This window comes from Pseudonaja textilis, chromosome 9 (assembly GCF_049901715.1).
Source record: "Pseudonaja textilis isolate UNSWEBS1 chromosome 9, rPseTex1.2, whole genome shotgun sequence".
In the NCBI taxonomy this organism is placed as follows: Eukaryota; Metazoa; Chordata; class Lepidosauria; order Squamata; family Elapidae; genus Pseudonaja; species Pseudonaja textilis.
In genome coordinates, this window is record NC_141998.1 from 5,434,748 (window position 1) to 5,451,648 (window position 16,901).

Sequence of the window (16,901 nt, forward strand, 5' to 3'; positions counted from 1 at the left end):
GAAAGGGAAAGAGGAAAGACAAAGAAAAAGATGGGAAGAAGGGAAGAGAGCAAGGAAGGAAACAAAAAGGAGAGAGAGGAAGGAGGAAGAAGAAAGGAGAATGAAGAGGGAAGGAAAAAGAAGAAAAGGAAGGAAGGAAGGAAAGAAGAGAGGAAGGGAGATTATAATGAGAGCGAGAGAGGGTCTCAGGGAAGTCCTGCATTAGTACTTGGTCACCACTGGTGCCCCTGACACGAGTCCCATGGCTATGCCCACCATGGCCATGCCTGCCCCCAGCCCTCCGAGGTCAAATGCAACCCCGATGTGGCCCTCAGTGAAATCGAGTTTGACACCCCTGATTTAGGGTATGGAAATAAAGCTGTTTTGGTGACTGTCCTGCGATTGCAGAATAATCTTGTTCCTAAATCTTCCTTCTACCTTCAGAAAGCAGTATAAAACTCCGGGGCCAGAGCGGGTATTCAGCCGGTTCTGACTGGTTCTGAAGAACCGGTAGTGGAAATTTTGAGTAGTTCAGAGAAATACCGCCTCTGACTGGCCCCGCCCCCATCTATCCTCTGCCTCCCGAGTCCCAGCTGATTGGCTGGGTCTCCTTTCGTTGCCCTGCACAGGAGAATGGAACTGGAAAGCAGGTTAGAGGGGTGGGGAGGGAAGGGAAGGGGGATTTTGCAGTATCCTTCCCCTGCCACGCCCACCAAACCACACCACACCCACCAAGCCACGCCCACAGAACTGGTAGTAAAAAAATTTGAATCCCACCATTGCCTGGGGCACTACGTCTTCCATATTGTTTATTTAATGGGCATCCCATCCTCCATCAATGAAAATCCACAGCAACTCAAAAGTTGCGAGATAGCCATCTACACAAACCCAGTGCCTTCTTTCTAAAGGACAACACTCACGTCATTGCCTTCTGTCTCAAAGTAGTCGAATAGCAGGGATATGCGATACTGGGTGGGCGCCACCAGCTGCCAGATACAGTTCTTGTTGGGTGGATATTCCTTCGGCCATCCAGGGCTCGTGATGGAGCCATTGAGTTTGGTGAGGAACCCGCCACAAGCAGCTGCAAAGCATAAAACCGAACATAGAGGCTCAATCAATCTCATGCCTGGTTGTGGATTTCTAATTCTAGGAGAAAATGAAGGCTGGTGGATTTCTTCACTGGGCATTACCAAACTGCCTTCTTTTAGGGCAAGGTCTCCAACCTTGGCATCTTTAAGACTTGAGGACTTCCCAGAATTCCCAAGTCTTAAAGTTGCCAAGTTTGGAGACTCCCATTCTAGAGCAGGGGTCTCCAAACTTGTCAACTTTAAGACTTGAGGACTTCAACTCCCAGAATTCCCAAGTCTTAAATTGCCAAGTTTGGAGACTCCCATTCTAGAGCAGGGGTCCCCAACCTTGTCAACTTGTGGACTTTCTCAGCTTGCTGGTGAGGAATTCCAGGAGTTGAAGTCCACAAGTCTTAAAGTTGATAAGTTTGGAGACCCCTGCTCTAGTGGTTCCTTTTCATATTCAATGAGATTGGGTGAACTTTTTCAGGAGGATGGGCTTTGAAATCAGGCTCTGCAGGTTTTCTGATGTTACTCTAAAAAAGGTTTTCATTACACGGTCAATGTAAACATCTTTCTAGATCACATTACCATCGGCTACCATCAGACGGACACAATACAGAAGCCTGATGATGGCAGATGATATTCTGCCAAAACGTTGCTACAACTTTAAAAGCACAACTACAATGACGTGGGAAAATACCCGAACAAAGCTGAATACCATACATGTAAGTAAACTTAAGGAAAGATATATATATATATATATCTTCTAACAACTATGGTATCTATCATTTCTGTCTGTCTGTCTATTTATCTATATCTTTTTTAAAAAAAATTTTTTACTTAAACAATTTTTCTTCTATACAACATCATTTCTATTCATTACAACCCTTCCTTGATGGTATACATACATTTACAGAAATCTTAACGATATATACACTTGTTTATATTCCTTACTCTATCTTTGTCCACTGTAACTTTTACCTTATTATCCTATACGACAATAGGATATATCTATTATTTAGACAATCATACAGTACATTCCATGTCAAAAAATAATCCGTTTCCTCTCTTTCCTTTATCTCCATGGTCAAACTTATCCATCACTCTAGTATCTTTTTTTATCATAGTTTCCTCTGGTGGCATACTATCATTTTTCCAATTCTGTGCATAAGTAATTCTTGCTGCCGTTAATAAATGTAGCATTAGATACTCTGTTTTCTTATCATATTTTCCCATTATTATAACTAATAGAAAAGTCTCCAGTCTTAATTCAATTTGCTGTTTAATTATTTCTTCTATCCATTTTTTTTTGTCCTTATCCAATATTTTCTCGCTACAGGGCATGTACCTATCTATCTACACTGCTCAAAAAAATAAAGGGAACACAAAAATAAGACATCCTAGATCTGAATGAATGAAATATTCTTATTAAATACTTTGTTCATTACATAGTTGAATGTGCTGACAACAAAATCACACAAAAATTATCAATGGAAATCAAATTTAGTAACCCGTGGAGGTCTGGATTTGGAGTTACACTCAAAATTAAAGTGGAAAAAAACACTACAGGCTGATCCAACTGTGATGTAATGTCATTAAAACAAGTCAAAATGAGGCTCAGTAGTGTGTGTGGCCTCCACGTGCCTGTATGACCTCCCTACAACGCCTGGGCTTGCTCCTGATGAGGTGGTGGATGGTCTCGTGAGGGATCTCCTCCCACACCTGGACTAAAGCATCCCCCAACTCCTGGACAGTCTGTGGTGCAACGTCACGTTGGTGGAATGAGCGGGACATGATGTCCCAGATGTGCTCAATTGGATTCAGGCCTGGGGAATGGGCGGGCCAGTCCATAGCATCAGTGCCTTCGTCTTGCAGGAACTGCTGACACACTCCAGCCACATGAGGTCTAGCACTGTCGTGCATTAGGAGGAACCCAGGGCCAACCGCACCAGCATATGGTCTCACAAGGGGTCTGAGGGTCTCATTTCGGTACCTAATGGCAGTCAGGCTACCTCTGGTGAGCACATGGAGGGCTGTGCAGCCCCCTAAAGAAATGCTACCCCACACCATTACTGACCCACTGCCAAACCGGTCATGCTGGCAGATGTTGCAGGCAGCAGAACGTTCTCCACGGCGTCTCCAGACCCTGTCACATCTGTCACATGTGCTCAGTGTGAACCTGCTTTCATCTGTGAAGAGCACATGGAGCCAGTGGCCAATTTGCCAATCTTGATGTTCTCTGACAAATGCCAAACATCCTGCACGGTGTTGGGCTGTAAGCACAACCCCCACCTATGGATGTCGGACCCTCATACCACCCTTGTGGAGTCTGTTTCTGACTGTTTGAGCAGCCACATGCACATTTGTGGCCCGCTGGAGGTCATTTTGCAAGGCTCTGGCAGTGCTACTCCTGTTCCTCCTTGCAGAAAGGCAGAGGTAGTGGTCCTGATGCTGGGTTGTTGCCCTCCTATGGCCTCCTCCATGTCTCCTGGTGTACTGGCCTGTCTCCATGCTCTGGACACCATGGTGACAGACACAGCAAACCTTCTTGCCACAGCTCGCATTGATGTGCCATCCTGGATGAGCTGCACTACCTGAGCCACTTGTGTGAGTTGTAGACTCCGTCTCATGCTGCTACTAGAGTGAAAGCACCGCCAGCATTCAAAAGTGACCAAACCATCAGCCAGAAAGCATAGGAACTGAGAAGTGGTCTGTGGTCACCACCTGCAGAACCACTCCTATATTGGGGATGTCTTGCTACCTGCCTATGTGAAACTGATTGTCAATCAGTGTTGCTACCTAAGTGGACAGCTTGATTTCACAGAAGTGTGATTGACTTGGAGTTACATTGTGTTGCTTAAGTGTTCCCTTTATTTTTTTTGAGCAGTGTATATCTTGCCTACCTGTCTGTCTGTCTGCTTGTCTATCTTCTATCTCTATCTAAGGCCTCAGTTTGCCAGTAACCTCCAGGCTGTATTAGACTATACTAATATAACCTAAATTGTAAACTTCTGCCCTGCAAGGCAGGTATCGGGGTATGGATGGCCTGGCTGCGGGGGCCCTAAGGCCTTACCTCATGGCCATTGTACCTTTATCAACCAGATGGAATGGGCAGTCAGTCAGCTACACAGACTCTTCAGAAGGCCTTATTTTGGAAGTAGGGCTTATATTAGGCGCACATGTAAAACATGCTAGGTCTTATTTTTGGGATAGGTCTTATTTTCAGGGAAAGAGGGCATATACATTCTTGGAACCGGAACAGATGCTTTCTAAAATGCTCACCTTCACACTTGCGTTTGTCGGGAGCCAACTCATAGCCAGGTTCACAGGCACACTTGTAGCTACCCAGGGTATTCACACAATGCTGTTCGCATCCACCATTGTTTGGTCGTGAGCACTCATCCACTTCTGGAATGACAAAAGCAGTGAAATTTTCATCTGTTTTCTTTTTTCTTTGGCCTATGCTGTAGGCTAAAACTTGACGGCTTCTCTCTACCGCAACGGTGTTGTGTTTCCAACCTCTGCAGGAATAATCCAGTTTTCTTGCGTTCCATCTCCGTGAGCTAAAGAGGGAGCTATTTTAATAAAGAGGGAAAGAGAAAAAAGGAGTGAAAGAGAAAGAGGATCAAATCCCCACGGTCTAGGAAGAAAGATGTATTGTGATTATACGGCCAGCTGTGCAAAACAAGAATCTGTTCTGGAAACAGAAAATAAGCTGCCTCTAGGAAGTGCAGTAAAAGGATGGTGTCCTTAGCAGAGTTGGAAAAAAAAACCCTACACTTTACCCGTGTTACGTCTGCCCCCCAGTGGCCCAATACAAACAGTCCTGCAAATAGAAACACTTGCCTGTTTGTCTACTCCTGCATTTAACAGAATAACAGAGTTGGAAGGGACCCTAAAAGGTCTTCTAGTCCAACCCCCTGCTTAGGCAGGAAACCCTATACTATTTTCAAACAAATATTTTGTCCAATCTCTTCTTAAAAGCTTCCAGTGTTGGAGAATTCACAGCTTCTGGTGGCAAGTTGTTCCACTGATTAATTGTTCTAACTGTCAGGAAATTCCTCCTTAGTTCTAAGTTGCTTCTCTCCTGCATTAGTTTCCACCCGTTGCTTCTTGACCTGCCCTCAGGGGCTTTGGAGAAAAGCTTCACTCCCTCTTCTTTGAGGCAGCCCCTGAGATATAGGAACACTGCTATCATGTCACCCCCTACTCCTTCTTTTCATTAAACTAGACATATCCAATTCCTGCAGTTGTTCATTGTATGCTTTAGTCGTTGTATAATTTAGTCCCCTAATTATTTTTGTTGTCCTTCTCTTCATTCTTTCTCTTCTCTTCACTCTTTGTAGAGTCCCTACATATTTTTTATATCGTGGATGCAATATTCCAGGCGTGGTCTTACCAAGGTCTTATGAAGTGGTACTACTAATACTTCATAGTGGTACATTACGAACATTTCTCAGGATTGCCTTGTTTTAAAGCCAAGGTCAGATACCACCCATGAACGGGCCTTGAGGATTCTCGCTGATTGCACAGTTGATTTGTGGTTCTCTTATCATTTTTCTACCAGCTGTATGTGAAAACTGCGTCGTAAGGCTAAAACAGTATGAATACTGCTTTTTTTCAAAAAGGGAAGAAACCTCTTCCAAGGGGAAAAAAATGTGGGGCATGTATGGAAATTCTCAATCATCCACATCATGGTTGTTCCAAAGGTACTGTCAAGCCCCAAACTGACATATGTGTAGCCATTTTAGTTAGGCTTAGTATATATTCTTTTTCTTACTTTCTCTGTGGCAGTCATGAGGGGAAAGGGTTTCGGGCTTGCCACATTCCCAAGGGGGGAGGAGTGGAGGGAGAGAGTTGTTTAGGCTAGGTGATTCTTCTTCCTGTGGGAAAACGAGCTGTCCGTGCTCAGGCCCCTTGAGGTGGAGATTTATGACATCAAGCAACATTGAATTACTTCTATGTGACTTTTGGGGGTTGTTTCTAACTTCTAATATTGTGGGGTAATTCCGGGTTGCATCAGATCCAGAATTACCATGGACTTTGCCAATTTGATGCTTTCCTAAATAAAAGAATTTGTCTTGGAAGATGGACTTGGTTCTTTTCTTTTTAAATGGATTTCATCACTTGGAAACCTGACAGGTATTTTTCCAAAAGGCAATTGGACTTTCTTGTTTGTTTGTTTTACCCTTTGAAAATGTTTTGCTTCTCATCCAAGATGCTTCTTCAGTTCTGCTTGAATGTTGAATCCTTCCATTCCCCAACCATTCAGCCAGAACTGAGGAAGCCTCTTGGATGAAAAGTGAAATCTTTTCAAAAAGAAAAACAAACAAACAAGAAAGTTCAGTTGCCTTTTGGAAAAGCACTTTGGGGTCAAAAATAGTGTGTGTGTGTGTGTGTGTGTGTGTGTGTGTGTGTGAGGGGGGAATAGCCAGTCTACTCAGGTGTAGATTGTAGTATCACCCCATCTGCTATGGCCCACAGGTCCTCCACAACCGTTGACCATCAAAGCATTGCTCATCCTTACTTAAAATGCAAATATTTTCTTTTGGTTCATGGGGATGATCAACCTGAGCTTCTGAATCCAGTTCACATACAGCCCATGAGAACTGCCATTTCTCATTGCTCTGTTTGGCTTCCAGGTATGGGACCTTATCCTTCTAATTAGGCTGCCAACTCGTAAATCATTCCTATGCCTGTTTCCGAGTTGCCATAAGAAGGAGGTGGGGGGAAAGGCCTGAGGGAGCAGTGGGGCAGATGAAGGCCAGAAGCACATTCCACACTTATCTTGTGGAGATTGTAGCCTAGGCTACCGGATCTTCTGCCCTCGAAAATCACCTTCCTTCTCTTACCCTTCTTTCATAAGCTGTATAAAATAAACATATTAGTACGTCTTTTGCTAAATGTACTGAGTTTTGAGAAGGGATCAAAAGGTTTGTGCCAAATATATTTAATAAAACTACCCTTTATTATGTTTTGTTTTTTAAAGAAGAAAATCCTTCATTGGAGAGTGTGATTGATGACACCAACCCATGAATGTGTTTGTTGGAGAATCTGATTTATGACACACCCAGGGGGCTGGGGGAAAACAGGGTCATAGGTGATAGTAAATTTTGTGTCTGAGAGTTGGCTACATACAGGTTAGTGCCGGACATGTTGCTCCTAATAAATCTTTTGGATTCTTTTGAAGTTTGGCTCAAGGCTCATGATTTAATTAGGGCAATTGGAACCCTGACAAAGGCTTTAGAACAGGGGTATCAAATCGTGGGCTGCTTAGATCTGGCCCCCGGGGCCGCTCTGGAAACAGCAGTGCCTCTGCCAGTGAGAACAGGCTCCCAATCTCCATTTTTAGCTGGGATGACCTCCTGCAAGCCTCTACCAGAGAAAATGGAGCTCAGAAGGTCCTCCCGAGCTGTGTTTTTGCTGGCAGAGAGTTGCAGGGGGCCATCCCAGCCACAAACGGAGATTGGGAGCCCTTTTTGGCTGGCAGAATGCTCAGGCCACCTGAGGCGCACCTGACATGAGTGACATCAAGCTAACCACGCCCCCTGGCTATGCCCCCCCCCAACCCTGGTGCAGCCCTCAATGAAATCAAGTTTGACACCCCTGCTTTAGAACAAAAAATGTAATGTCCCACCTTCACCTCTTCTCACCCAAGGGGGGAAAAAATCAGAAAATCTGAACACTCCTTAACAGATAACAGATAATCATAGTTGGAAGGGACCTTATAGGTCATCTAGTCCAGGGGTCTCCAACCTTGGCCCCTTTAAGACCTATGGACTTCAACTCCCAGAATTCTTCAGCCAGCTTTGCTTTGCTGGCTGAGGAATTCTGGGAGTTGAAGTCCATAGGTTTTAAAGGGGCTAAGGTTGGAGACCCCTGATCTAGTCCAACCCCCCTCCCAAGCGGCAGACCCTACACCATTTCTGACAAATGGCAGACAAATCTTTTCTTGAAAGTCTCAAGTGATGGCGCTCCCACAACTTCCGTGGGCAAGCTGTTCCATAGGTTGATCTTTCTCACTGTCAGAAAGTTTCTCCTTATTTCCAGGTTAAAATTCTCCTTGTTCAGTTTCCATCCATTAATCCTTGTCTGGCCTTTGGTGCCTTGGAAAATAGCTTGACCTCCTCCTGTCTGTGGCAGCCCTTCAAATATTGGAAGACTGCTATCATGACTGCTATCTTCTCTATGACACAATCCTCTCTACTTTGCACCCATTCTTTGTCATACAACGTTGCCCTCTCCACAATTGTAAAGCTATAAATTATAGGTGCTGGTCATCCAAAGATTATCCAACCCTGCCTTGAATAATCCAAGCTCTATACCCTACCTTGGAAGTATTTGACTGCAAAGCCAGCCTTGTTGATGGATCCATCGGACACAAACCTCATCCATAACTTATTGGAGGTGCTCTTAATATCGTCGGGCTTGTCATAACCACAATACCTTCCAATCACAGGGTCTGACTCTGAACTGCCATCCCGGATCTCCAGATAGTCATAAGCACAATTGTCGTGGCGCTCAATCTGGGGAGATATGGGGGGAAAAAGGGAAATATTTAAGAAAGAAATTAAATATATCATAATACATGTACTAACAGGGGCAAGAATAACCTACGCACAAAGTTGAAAACTAGATAGTATCCCCACAGATAGTATGATGATAAGAAAATAATGGATTGCACAGAAATGGTCAAACTCACACTAGAATTGCAAGATAGAGAAGACATGGAATACTATACGGTCTGGGAAAAATGGTACAATTAGTTAAACTGTAGGAATAAGAAATAATGTAAATATGTATCTATTGATTTAATTGGAATAGTTGATGTCACACCACTGTGAAGAGGGTATATGTGTTGTTTTTATACATGTTGTTGTTATATGTATTGTTTTTTAATAGTGAAAAAGTTTAATAAAAATTATTTTTTTTAAAAAGGGAGGAGGACACGGACATCTCGATAAATTGCTGAGTTTTCATTTTGAAAATGTCGATCAGCTCTTGGTGGCACCTTAACCTACATTAGATGGAAAAAACAGAAAGGGAAAAGGCAGTTGACTAAGAGGTTCTACTAGGAATAAAGAAAGAGTATTCCATAAGGACATGGTGGCTCAGGGGCTAAGATGCTGAGCGTGTCGATCAGAAAGGTTGGCAGTTTGGCTGTTCGAATTCCCAACGCCACATAACGGAGTGAGCTTGTCTCAGCTTCTGGCAACCTAGCAGTTTGAAAGCAGGTAAAAACCGCAAGTAGAAAAATAGGGACCACTTTGGTGGGAAGGGAACAGTGTTTTGTGCCTCTTTGGCGTTTAGTCCTGTCAGCCACATGACCACGGAGACGTCTCCAGACAGTGCTGTCTCTTCAGCTTTGTAACAGAGATGAGCACTGCCCCCGCTAGAGCCAGAAATGACTGGTGCATATGTGCAAGGGGAACCTTTAAGAGAATTCCAAGAAGATTATCCTTCATACTTTATGAAGCTAACCTAACGTTTAGGTATGGATAGCAGATCAGTTCTAAGAGATCAGAGAAATAACATTCTAGATCACGGGTCTCAAAACTTTGCAAACTTGTGGATTTCAACTCCCAGAAATGCCTCCCCATGGCCCATTTTTGCTCCCAGGAGGCTTTTGATGTTATGGTGTGGTAGTCTTAGCACATATGTGTTGTGGCTCCGATTCCTGAGCTTGTGCTGTTAGAGGAAGAGGACTTGGAAGATGAGGAGGAGGAACTGGGAATGCCTTCCTCCCCAGGACCTTCCTCTCTGGCAATGCCTTCCTCCCTGATAATGCCTCAGGTTTCATCGGACAGCCGAGAGGAACAGCCTGAGATTAATCAGGAGAAAGGTATATCGGAGCAGCCCCTGACAGGGAGTCAAGAGGAAGAATGTTGGCTTGATCCTAGGCAGCGTCGTAGGGAGAAATGTGAGCAACAACGTAGGAGGCGTGGAAGGGTCAGAGAGTGAGCTGTGTCATTGAGCCACACCTCACAGGGGATAAAAGTGGATGTGTTGTCAGCTGGAACTTTGTACGGGACAAAGTTTAAGCTTACTTCAGGTTTTCTTTCTGAATGATTTTTGTGGTCTGCCTTGTATTTGTTTGTAAGTAGCTTTTTACTTGTTATCAGTTCGGACTTGACAGGCAGAGCGTGTTGGAATGCCAAGGACGTTATCAGTTCCAAAGAATTAACTCTGTGAAGTCTGAGCCAGCCTGCCTGCCTGTGTTTGTGTGAGTTTGTACTCTTTCATCTTTTGGAAAAGAAGGTGAGACAGAACACATATGTTGAGGTAATTCCCCGTTAGGAGAATGAGCGCATACAGGGAGACATATTGAGAGAAGTGTTTGAATAACACACACACAGCACACAGATACACTGTACAGTAAATGTAGGTTTTTACTTCCAGAAAGGTTTAAGCAAAGTTCAAACACAGTCCAAAGTCATTCACAGGTTAAATCAGTCAATTTTCAGTCCAGGGATAATCCAATAACAAAGTCCAGTGTCAAAAAAAGTTCAGTATCAGACTTACGTCAAATCCAAGAATATCAGTCAATTAGAAGGAAAAATGGAGGAATGGAAATACTCTCCAACAGAAGGAAAAAGAGACTCACTGAGACACACGCTCTTCTGAGACTAAGGCTAAGACAACCCAGGTTTCTGGCTCCATCTTATGGCCATTTGAGAAACCACACCCAATTACACTTTTAGGATTCTCTTAAAGAGACAGTATTAAAATGTCTATCCTGGCTTATATATTTCCAACCCAAATAACTGTTAGGTGACTTATATTCCTAACAACATATACTAAAATACTGCAGGAATTTCTTCTGATACCTCAAAGGACAGGAAGTTGAGCCCGACGTGGTATCCTTCCGAAACAGTAATCTTCCAAGTACACAATTTATTGGGTCGATAGTCATCAGGGTAGTTGGGAGACTGGATATGCCCCTTGTCTTTCTTCATGTCTCCTCCACAGATGGCTGGAAGAAAAATATTGATTGCATTGATAGCTTTACCAGCCAGAGCGAAAGGCAAATTACACCAAGGTGTCTTTCCTTATTTTAGCCCCACAAAATCGACTCTTTTAGGCAGGTTGGGCTAAAAGCAACTTGACTGAAGAAGCAAAGAAACCAAAATCGTTTAGGGCAGGGCTCTCCAACCTTGGCAACTTTAAGACTTGGGGACTTCAACTCCCAGAATTCCTCAGCCAACTGAAGTCCCTAAGTCTTAAAGTCACCAAGGTTGGAGACCCCTGATCTAAGAAGCATCAAAATTAAGTGGAAGTTGAATCTAAGACTTCCTGGCCCAAATCCAACCCTTTAGTCACATCTATATATATAAAAGTGAAAGACCACTCATGCATCATCACAAAATCTCCAGAACCGTAAAGCCTACAAACTTGAAATTTGGCACGTATGTTCCTCTTGGCTTCTATAAACAATCTATTAGGAGCAAACATGTTTGGCACAACCTGCTTGAAGCCAATTCTGAGACACGTAATTCACTGTCACCCTTGACCCTGGTTTCCCTCCACCCCTTTGGGTGCATCATAATTCATATTCTCCAACAAAACATGTTCATAGCCAAGAGTCATCAATCACGTTCTCCAATTAGAGATCTGCACAACAGAAACTCCTCCCGCTTAGTTACAATCTTTGCAAGATATGAATGGAATGTACTTTCGGTTCCAAACTGCTGCAATACTCTTTCAAATTTCCTCCCCCCTCCCACTTCTGTTTGTGGCAACCCTAAACAGGCATAGAAATGTTTTATGACTTGACAATTCCCTTAACAACTCTCTCGCTTATCAACAGAAATGTTGGGTTTAATTGTGGTCGTAAGTCAAGGAACTACCTGTATTTATTTCAATCTACGACCGACTGGCACCTAAATATGTTATTCTTTGATCTTCTGTTTCTGTTTTTTTTTTGTGCCCCAAATGATTTGGACTAAAAAAAGGAAAATATTCTACCTTCATAGACGGCAAAGAACCCTTTGCCAACCCAGTTACTGCTGCTGAGGAATTCGATCCAAAGACGGCTGTCGGTAGAGATAATTGAGTCCGGAAGTTTATTTCCACAGAATCTACCTGGAGAAAATAACACATACACACATACATCACTGACGTGGGTTATTACGATTTATTATTTTACAGCAAAGCATAGATTGAAGAATGTCGTGTATTTTTATTCTGATCAGCAAACTTCTTCCTCCCCTGATAAATTTTCCTGGGAGGGGAATCTTGGAAGCAGGATTACTTCTCCACCTCTGAAAAGGTAAAGGATATTTGCAAGCCTGTTTGAATATTAGTAGCTCGGGTTGGTAGTTAGGCTGTTGCAAACTTTACGTGTTTTATAGTTTGAAAAAAATAATAATAAAGTTACTGCTCCAGAATGTCCCCAAGGTGTTTTTTTTTTTTTTCAAGAGGTGACTGGACTTTCTTGTTTTTCTTTGAAGATGTTTCACTTCTCATCCAAGAAGCTTCTTCCGCTCGAACTGGATGGTGGGAGAATGGAAGGATTTATGGTCCTTGCAGACAAAAAACTTAAACGAAAAACAAAAACAAAGAAAAACCAGAAAGTCCATAACCTGGAGGACTGAATCTCCATAGATATTTAGTGAAGTCAATCTGTAAGCACCAGTGGTAGGATTAAAATTTTTTTTTACTACCGGTTCTGTGGGCGTGGCTTGGTGGGCATGGTATGGCTTGGTGGGCGTGACAGGGGAAGGATACTGCAAAATCCCCATTCACTCCCCACTGCATTAACCTGCTTTCCAGTTCCATTCTCCTGTGCAGGGCAGGAGAAGACCTGCCAATCAGCTGGGACTCGGGAGGCAGAGAATAGATGGGGGCGGAGCCAGTCAGAAGCGGTATTTGCCAGTTCTCTGAACTACTCAAAATTTCTGCTACTGGTTCTCCAGAATTGGTCAGAACCTGTTGAATACCACCTCTAGTAAGCACCCAGGAAGGTTTTTCAAAGCCATGGAGGTTTTCCATCATCCAGGTCATGGTTGCCCCAAAGGTGCTTTTTTCAAGAGACAACTGGACTTTCTTGTTGTTCTTTGAAGATGTTTTGCTTCTAATCCAAGAAGTTTCTTCAATTCTAAAGGTGAATGGTGGGGAATGCAGTGATTTATACTCCTTGCAGACTACTGGTCATTTCCATTCTGCAATATAAATCCTTCCATTCTTCACTATCCAGTCAGAGCTGAAGAAGCTTCTTGGATGAGAAGCAAAACATCTTCAAAAGAAAAAACAGAAAGTCAAATTGCCCCTTGAAAAAAAAAACACCTTTGGGACACCCAAGACCTGGATGATGGAGGATCTCCATGGACCAAGCCTCCAGAATGACCTTGACAATATTATCCATCAGGACTTGGACAAATTCAAGAATAAAGACAGGAAAAAGAAACTGTCTTGATGAAGTATCGTGAAAAGAGGGCTTGGTTGTCAAAACTATACCAATTGATAATGCAAGTACGCTACGGTTCAGAACAGTGGTCTCCCAACTTTTTTGGCTTGGCGAACAGGACGAGGCGGTGGTGGTAGAGAGAGCATGGTTTCGTGCATGCGTGAGCCACTTTTGCAAGTGCAGCTTTGTGTACACATGCGTGCATGAATGTGCTCACCCACATCTCAGCCCAGTTCCAAATAGGCTGCAGCCCAGCACCGGGTCGTGGATGGGGAGTTGGGGACCCTAAGTTTAAGAACAACAGTTAAGGCTCAGAAAAAGAAAACCAAGTTAAAGGAGCAAAACTCGGTTAAATACAATTTTCAGACCCAGAGGAAATTGCATCCGAATGAGGCACTGAATGCTTCTTAGTTCAGGTGTATGAGTCATTCAATCTTATCTAGGTTATCTCAGTCCAGATGACTGTAAAGGAAGTCAATCTAACTCTGAAAAGTGAAAATAAGGAGTATTTAGGGAATGACTGCAGGACAGAAATGTGTAAACATCTCAGAGTAGATTTACCTACCTTTATTTTTTATCTTTTAATGACCCCATTATCCATTGCAGGGTAGAGTGAATGGAGCTGAGTATTTACTGGCCAGATGCCCTTCCTATCACCAATGCAGAGTTCGCGGCTGATATTTACTCATGCCCAGAGAGAGAAATATCTGCTGCTGCCTAGGATTGAACTCACAGCCTCCTGATTATGAGATGAAAGCTCCACCTCTAGGCCACTGCACCACATTTACCTACCTTTATTACTACGGTATATTTCAACCAATGAGGAAGTACTTAATGCCTCCAATCCCTACTGCTCCCCCAAAACGTTTGTAAGCCATGAAATAAACAAAACAAAACACGCGCACGCAAATCAGAGCTGGGTTTTACAAAGGGGAAGGAAGTCAATCAATCAGCCTGGGAGATGTTCCTCAATGAGATTTGGCCACATGCACAACCACCAAGACATGCTCGCCGATTACCTCGCAGGGGAGCTTTCTTCCAGAATCCATCTCTCACCTCTACGTAGTCATACCAACATAGCCGACTGCGGTACAGATCCAGGGTTGTAAAGTTCAGAATGATCTAAAAAGCAAGCAGAGACCACACCAACCTGAGCAGGAAGCAGGTCCTAAATAGTACTATGGCATACTCTACATATTTCTTATTTGTTTCGCGAGTTACCATTTTGAGGAACATCAACTACCCCAGAGAAATCATGAGATCAAGATAGTTAAAATGGGTATAAAGATTTATTGCAAGCTTAAGCAGCCTACAAGAACCTGAACTACTGACAGTCAAAGCAATTTGGCGGCAGATAAGGAATTCAAGGGGGGATAGACTTAGATTTTGTGTGGACACGAAGGGACCCATGACTGACGATGCATTTGACCCTTCCCTTGAGCTCAGCCTGGTCATCTCTTATACCCTTAACAGCCTGTTTTCCAAGTCCTAAGCATTCCTCTTCTATGCTAAAATGTAGTAAGTGCAGGCAGTTCTTGACTTACAACAATAATGGAGCCTGCCCATCATAGACATAAATCATGATGACACACTTAACAACTCATAAAACATTCCTATGCCTGTTTTAGTAGTTGCCATAAAAAGTGGGGGAGGGGAGAGGAAGGAAATCTGGAAGAGTAGTTGAAAGCAAAAGTACATTCCAACTCTTATCTTTAAAAGATTGTAACTAAAATACCAGAGCTTTTGCTCCCGTGAACATGCTCAATTGGAGAATCTGATTTATGAGACACCCAGGGAGGAGGGGGAAAACAGGGTCATAGGGGACTGTAAATTATGCATACTAGAGTTGGTTTCATACAGGGCGATTCCAGTACGTCACCTCTAATAGACCCTTTGCAGCTTTTTGAAGTTTGGCTCGAGAATCATGATTTAATTAGAGCTATTGCTGGAATCCTGACACTGTGTTACTAACTTAACAACTGTAGCGATTCACTTCAAAACTGTGGCTTGAGGTTGTAAAATGGGGCAAAATTCATTGGGGCAAATTCACTGTCTCACTTTGGCAACAGAGATTAGGAGCTCAATTGTGGTTGCAAATCAAGAACTACCTGCATGTTCTTTTGTTATGTGTGGAAAACAAGTTGACTGGAGATACGCCTGAACCAGACTGTCCAGCTGTGCCAAACTAGCGGCAATTTAGACTCTGTAATCTTAAAAATGGCCCCAAATCTCTCAGCTCGATTCAGAATTTGCCAGACATGAAGACTTGGATGCTTTTCCAGAAAGAATGCTCTTTCCCAAGCCAGAGAAAATAGAGATAATCCCATTTAATTACATTACAGCATCGCATGGGATAGTAAATATGGCAAAAGAACCTACGCAGAGAAAAGATTAGTTACTGTCTGTAACCTTCATAAAGTACTGAAAGAATGCAATATACGGCATCTGTTATTTCTTTTCCTTACTCGAATTTGGAAAGGATGAGGTACATACACATCTTTGTAATGATGTGGGGGGGGAAGGGATTAAAATCCCTAGGAAATATGCTAATGTAGATTTGAACTTTTCTTCCAATGGCAAACGGCTTCCCAATATTACAATAGGTTTATGTTCCAGGATGATGGACTGCCTCCATCTGTTTCTGTTTTTTTTTTCCTGTGTTCTCAAAATAGGATGATGTGAAACCTGATACCGGAAGCAATATTAAAAATGGATTAAGAGAGGAAGGGCCTGAGATTAAGGGAACCTGATGTCGTCTTCCATATGCTTTGCACAACTCCTGTCATTCCTCGCTATTTGCCATCCTGACTGGGGCTTTACGGGAGTTGAAGTGCAAAACATCTGTAGCACATCCAGATACTTGTCTCTGCAGGAGCTTTTGGGAAAGAAAAAGAGGAGAATATATGTCTCAAGTGACAGACCCAGTTTAAACTCCAGTTAGGTGATCTTAGGTTACACTGATTCATCTTGGAGATGGCTCTACAGATAACAGATTATCAGAGTTGGAAGGGACCTTGTAGGTCATCCAGTCCAACCTCCTGCCCAAGCGGGAGTCCCTACACCATTTCTGACAAATGGCAGTCCAATCTCTTCTTTGTAGAGTTGTAATTGCAGGAATGTTCCTACCTGATGGCAAACCTCAGGTAATGAATGTTTATCAAGCAAATACAACTCAGGCAAACAAAATCACTAATGCAAAGAAGGATTAGAGAGAGGAAGTAAACATACGTTAGACTTGAACTAGAGATAATTAGTTGTGTTAATTACTATGCTAAACAGTAACGAAAGCTGAGCAGAAACTAAAGTTAACCCATGTTAGAGGATTACTAAAATGTGTATAAATGTAAGACGAGACTCCAATAAAGTCATCATGATTCATGTGATCATGATCAAACACCTCGACTGCCTCGTCATTACAACACTTCTTGACAGCCGCAAGTGATGAC

The 16,901-nt window shown here is 43.0% G+C and overlaps 1 protein-coding gene across 2 annotated transcripts in view; it reads right to left on the reverse strand.

The window, feature by feature from the left end:
• Positions 1–16,901, reverse strand: part of BMP1 (bone morphogenetic protein 1) — a 176,246-nt gene that overhangs the window by 23,430 nt on the left and 135,915 nt on the right. For both annotated transcript variants that reach the window (XM_087938640.1, XM_087938641.1), the window contains exons 9-14: positions 14,475–14,577; positions 12,015–12,131; positions 10,877–11,022; positions 8,380–8,575; positions 4,332–4,457; positions 900–1,060 (exon numbers count right to left, since the gene is read on the reverse strand). In XM_087938640.1, coding sequence (XP_087794766.1) covers positions 900–1,060; positions 4,332–4,457; positions 8,380–8,575; positions 10,877–11,022; positions 12,015–12,131; positions 14,475–14,577 — 849 coding nt within the window. The remainder of the gene's footprint in view (positions 1–899; positions 1,061–4,331; positions 4,458–8,379; positions 8,576–10,876; positions 11,023–12,014; positions 12,132–14,474; positions 14,578–16,901) is intronic.